The sequence below is a fragment of the Dendroctonus ponderosae genome, unplaced genomic scaffold (genome assembly GCF_020466585.1).
Source record: "Dendroctonus ponderosae isolate FM_Combo_2020 unplaced genomic scaffold, Dpon_F_20191213v2 Dpon_F_20191213_856, whole genome shotgun sequence".
Classification (NCBI taxonomy): domain Eukaryota; kingdom Metazoa; phylum Arthropoda; class Insecta; order Coleoptera; family Curculionidae; genus Dendroctonus; species Dendroctonus ponderosae.
Genome location: NW_026019072.1, coordinates 1 through 5,778, shown reverse-complemented (window position 1 = coordinate 5,778; position 5,778 = coordinate 1). Strand labels below are relative to the sequence as shown.

At 33.5% G+C, this 5,778-nt stretch overlaps 1 protein-coding gene across 1 annotated transcript; it reads right to left on the bottom strand.

Moving 5' to 3' along the window:
• Nucleotides 1-313: 313 nt before the first annotated feature.
• LOC125505548 (voltage-dependent calcium channel gamma-7 subunit-like) lies at nucleotides 314-3,193 on the bottom strand. The gene is made up of 4 exons (XM_048669542.1): nucleotides 2,988-3,193; nucleotides 1,184-1,324; nucleotides 675-870; nucleotides 314-524 (listed from the first exon to the last, which is right to left on the bottom strand). The coding sequence occupies exons 2-4, from the start codon at nucleotides 1,275-1,277 to the stop codon at nucleotides 332-334; spliced, it is 483 nt and encodes a 160-aa protein (XP_048525499.1). The 5' UTR covers nucleotides 1,278-1,324; nucleotides 2,988-3,193; the 3' UTR covers nucleotides 314-331.
• Nucleotides 3,194-5,778: the final 2,585 nt, after the last annotated feature.

The following is a 5,778-nucleotide window of genomic DNA, read 5'->3' as shown; positions in this document are numbered from 1 at the left end:
CAAATATTAAATCAAGAAAACAAGGTTTAAATTAAGAAACAAGCACATGTGATTGAGAGTGAAGAAAATGGTTTTTGTTTGAAAATTTCGCAATGCATACTCACTGTGTAGCGGCGGCTTCCATTTAATTTTTGTTCTTATATTTGAAAATTTATCAGTCTTTATTTATAAAAAATGTGACATACAAAATATGTGAGCAGCTATTTATTGAGGAAGTAGGAAACTTTTAGTTTTTATTAATTATTGAGTACTTTTCTCTATACATAGTATACCTGGTTATATTTCAAGAAACCCAAAATTGTAATTCAATTACTTAATTAGTTCACATTACTTACATATTTCTTGCTGGACTTCTGGGGAACGTAACGGTACTATTCGAGTTAACGTAGTAATAAGGATGTCTCCTGCATGGATACTCTACAGGCATTGGAGGCTCTATAGTTCTATGTAAGTTTGGTATCGAAGGCGTTCTATTTCCCTTCCTCAGCTCGTCGATTTGTTTCCTTCTCCAATGGTACCTTACTCTAAAACAAACACGTTTTTATCAATTTGCTATGACTTTTTCATGTTGGTTTCAAAAATCTTATACAGCTTTTGTTTGGCCATTCACCTTCTGTCCAGAATCAATAACCTTTTGCGGGGATTGAAATGTGGAAAAGTTGCGTTTTACTCACCTATATATAAATAAAAAAATACAGCCAGTTCCCGTTAAATTTACAGAGGACAGTCCAAAGGCGTACAGTAGGAATGAGTATCCGTATCGGTATTCGAACAGTGGTGGCCTTATTTGGGACTGCGGCCTAAGTTTACTACCCACTTCTGCTTTGAACACAGATATATACACTATGAGACCTAGTAGCATTATCAACCCTGAAAAAATTTGAAAAGTTTATTAATAAAATTATATTGGGATAATAAGTTGTAAGTGGTCGTTTCWTTAATAAACCGYTGGATGGTTTTTCATTCACTCAATCTAAATCAACCTATATAAATAGCATTAAAGCGGAAATTTGCGTATTTAAAATACACCTAATTAGATTTTTTMATTTWTTTTTTKKKTAAATTAACCAACGGAAAATGCGTGTRATATATACCGAAGTTTGCCTYAGAATTTTATCAATTAGTTTATCYTTCGCGCTTTTAACTGCTTTCATTTCAATAATAGTAATAAAATTAAACTCACCTGTRAATATAAATAGTAAACCGGATATAAAAGTATATATTCCTCTATATCTAACGCATTGACCAAGCATGCAACACATAAARGCTGCAATCATGATYGATCCTGCCAGCAGAAAAAARATGGCAGCTTTTGAAACAACATCTGGAAAAGAAGAAATATTAAGATTTTAGAGTGTTACAAACTGAAAATATTCAAATACRGACTAAAAACAAATGSTTYGTTTGCTCCRACGGGGCTTAATGGGTGGTTGAATTTGATACACTGATTGTTTTACGGATGACAATTTATGTATATCGATGTACAAGGTGATTGAACAATAATGGRAAATACAGAAACTGGAGATACTACGCATCCGAAACTCGTGATTTCAGTTTGTCAAATTGTATTATTCTASAAATATCKTAGTTGGRAACTTGAGCAACGTGGAACTTGTATTCGTCACAAACACGTATTTTATTCTTAATCTAAAAAACSTAATGTTAAAAAAAAATTAGTTTAACCTAACCCAAATTAACCCAGATGTTTTCAAAATACTGTCAATCGAGCGAAAAACAATTYCGAATTTKAATACACTGTATTTTCGAAACTATCAACTTTACCCAATGACCACTAATTAAMGCGTAATATMTTCAGTATCAAGCTCTACAGATCTAGATCTCTACTTTGACGCTATYCTATCCTATATTGAATCCAGAAATTTGTCCTTGTGTTGAGACATTCGATGCATTGCTGAAAATTATAACGAAAAACATACAATAAACCTCATCGAGATTATTTATAAGCGGAAAAATTTATTACAAAAAAAATCTTTATTTTTGAACTGAATGTTATCAAATGAATGTAAAATATATTAAAATTTCGACCAACTTGTTATTTTTGTCAAATGTTAATATTTTTTGAAATCTCATAATATTAAACTATTCTGGGGTTTGAATTTCGAACGTAACTTAATCAAGAAAACATTTTTTCGTCATCAATTTTGTTTCAATGTTATCCAACCATTATACATATATGGATTGCATAAAATTAATAATTTAAATACTTTCATTAAATAGCAACTAAACTCATTCTGTAAAGGTACACAATTATATAATTAATGTAAATTTAAACCATATACGTCCGGTGAAATATAGCGTTCATATAAAGTGTTTTGGTAGTTATGTTTCATTCTTGTTAAAATAGTACTGCAGTTAATAGTTTATTTGAATTTATTATATTCCCACTATATTATTAAATTTTATTGATAGAATTATGTTATTTTATATATTCTAACAATTTGTACATGTGTGTATTTTCTGTAGGAAAAGCTGAAATTTGGGAATTTAATCTACCATAAAATTGTTTAATAGAACGGGAGCACCAAACTCTTAATCAAGGTAATTTCTGCTCAAAAGTAGGATTAATAAGAAATATCAAATAAGCTTAACACAGTTTTACATTATCTCGCAGAGAGTATATATCGAGAGTTCCCAATGTAGATAGTTACAAATTTATTTGATATTATTATAATTTATGTATATTTCAAATAAATTTTGAAGACTGTTTTTATGAGTAAAGTAAGAAGTTACATAAATGAAATAAACAATAAAAATAATTTTGAGTTGCGTAAAGAATATTACTTCAGAATTAGCTAAGGTTCTTAAATTAGAAGTTATCTAGAGAGTCTAAGACGAACACCGAAAAAGCTACGAGAGGCAGAAAAAAATCATATATTTTTCACGATTGAACATTCAAGTTTCTAAAACTAACGATAACACTTGAATTTTACATTGAACATTGTGTTCAAATAAACGTTTGCACTTACATGGAATAACTAACGTTGAATCTTTGAGGTCTGGACTGTAATCTTGAGCGAAATAATCGATTCGTTTGCAGGCGTACTCGTCTTCACCAGCTGGAATTAAAGAAAATGTTAGCAGAAATGATTAACAGAAGCCCGGTAATTTAATATGTTTTTTTTAATACGGAACATAATAAATGAGCCCTTTTCAAGCAAGTATTATTTAGCAATTGACAGATAAACTTAACAGCAGGAAAATATGTGTTTTGAAATAGTGTTCACCTTGATGACAATCTTCCATACAAAAGCAACTGTTTTACTTGCCCAGCCTTGAAAATTCGAGTGGTCCCAGAGCGATGATAATTTTCCAAGATCTTTAATCGGGCTTCAATTTATTGCCTTTTAAAAGCTAAACAATATTCATTGATCATCAAGTTTACATTGGACATATCTTAGATATTATATTTCAAACCGCTATGAAATTTGAAGAAACTCTATAGGAGTTTGGGCCATTAAAATATTTTTGGTATCCAGAAATTTGTGATCAAGATTCCCTACGTGATCTAGTGGTAATGGGGACCGCGCCCACTCACTCCATCACGGTGGAAAGAAGAAAACACTGTCAACTTTTCAAAGCCGTTCGCATCTTTTCGGGCACACACGTACGTGATTCCGGTTTTATTTTTCTTCTCGCATTTCCACATCCGGAGCCCCGTTGACATGCTAAACAAATAACGTCCATATTTCAGATCCTTTCATTTAAGGCCGGGAAATGACGCAAGAGCTTGATTATAGAGCCGCTATTGCGGATTTGTTTTGAGCCTGTCAAATTGAGTTGCCTCGATTTTAATAGAGAGCTTGGTATATGTTCCATTGGAAATGACGAATTGTTTATTTACGTAATTTATAACATGCATTCAGGAATTGAAGAATTAAATTTTATCATATTTCAGGGGTGTTGAATTTTATTTAATTTTTTCATTAATTAAAGGGGTTTTGGAATGGGTGGTGAAGAGTTTTTACGTTTTTTTGAAATCCACTACTTTCATATTCACATTCTTCACCTCCTCACTTTCAGTCGCATTATTTCTATCTGCTGTTGCGTCTATTTCAATTTCATCTGCAATCATTCCATTGTCATGTGCTAAACTCAAGGCAACATTCCTTCGGATCCGTCCCAGAGTTTAGAATGTGCAACTATTTTACAACTAACACAGCAACTTATTTCAATTATTTAGATATACTTAGGTAATCTGGTTGAAAACCCAATTCGAAGGGGATTTTGTTGTTTTCACTATGAGTTTTCGTACCAATACGTGGTGAAGTAATGAGGATTTAGACCCCTTCTGGCCCCCATTGCAAAACTAGTAGAAACCATAACGGGCCACGAAGCCCGCAAATAGACAATTAGAAGGAAATTGCGCGCCAGCATGCACCCTCGTAAACCAAACATTAATAGTAGTTATAAATATCCTTAGGGGACACCTCGGCCATTTTACAAGTCCAGAAAATGTCTATTGTCCTAAGTTAACTGAGCTTAGTTAGGAAATTGAAAACTGTCCATTTAATTGGCCAACGAAATTGACTTCTACTTTCCTTAAAGTTCGAACCTTGACATTCACTTCATAGGTTCTTGAACAGCTGTACTTTTACAATATCTAAAATATCTACGTTCTGAAAAACATGTAATGCTAGGAGGCGTGGCTGCACCCTGACCAAGTCTTCGACGTGGTTGAACAAAATTTTCGGATAAAGTGCCATATTCTCAAAGAATTTGGAAATCGTCTGCACTTCATTTTTCAATTTTTCAACTAATTTGGCTCAGGTTTCATCAACATAAACTTTATGATTTGCACTTTATTCGACTTCCGACAAATTGTCGTCAATCTAACGCCTCCGGTCCGGAATTAAATTTTCAGTGGTTGATTCCATCTTGTTCCCTGTTTTTCATAAGCAAGTTCATAGGGTTAGCTGCATTCTACTCATATATTCGTCGAGAACGGAAATTTATTTTCCACATAAAGCGCAATTCTGCTTTCGTGTTACCGATACAACGAGGAGAATGAGTCTTGTGGGAAATCAACGTTTTATTTTCCTTCTACTAATAGCTCTTGAATAATGCGTACCATGGATAACAATGCCTTTAAAATTCCACGGTAAAATATTTTTTATTGAGAAAATCTCCTTTCCGATACCATAATTAATCTTAATGCACGAATATAATATGGTGCTTGAAGCCAGAGTTCATTAGACTTAAAATAATGCACACGATCATCACAAATACGTATGTGTAGTGTACGTATAGCAACTCTCTAATAGAAAAGTAGGCAAATGCAGATTTTTGTTTGTACCAGGGCAGCAGCATGTTGGAAGAGGTAGCGAGCGAATAACAGGAGAAGATTCGTTTTCAGCGTTAGCGTTCCCTTATTATGAAAGTGGGTGTAGCAAGTCTCTAATAGAAAAGTTCTGATGGCAAATGCAGATTTTCGTTTGTACCAGGGCAGCAGCATGTTGGAAGAGGTAGCAAGCGAATAGCAGGAGAAGATGTTTTCAGCGTTAGCGTTCCCGTATTTTAAAAGTGGGTGTAGCAAGTCTCTAATAGAAAAGTTCTGATGGCAAATGAAGATTTTAGTTTATACCAGGGCAGCAGCATGTTGAAGGAGGTAGCAAACGAATATCAGTAGAAGATCCGTTTTCAGCGTTAGCGTTCCCTTATTTTGAAAGTGGGTGTAGCAAGTCTCTAATAGAAAAGTTCTGATGGCAAATGCAGATGTTCGTTTGTAGCAGGGCAGCAGCATGTTGGAAGAGGTGGAGA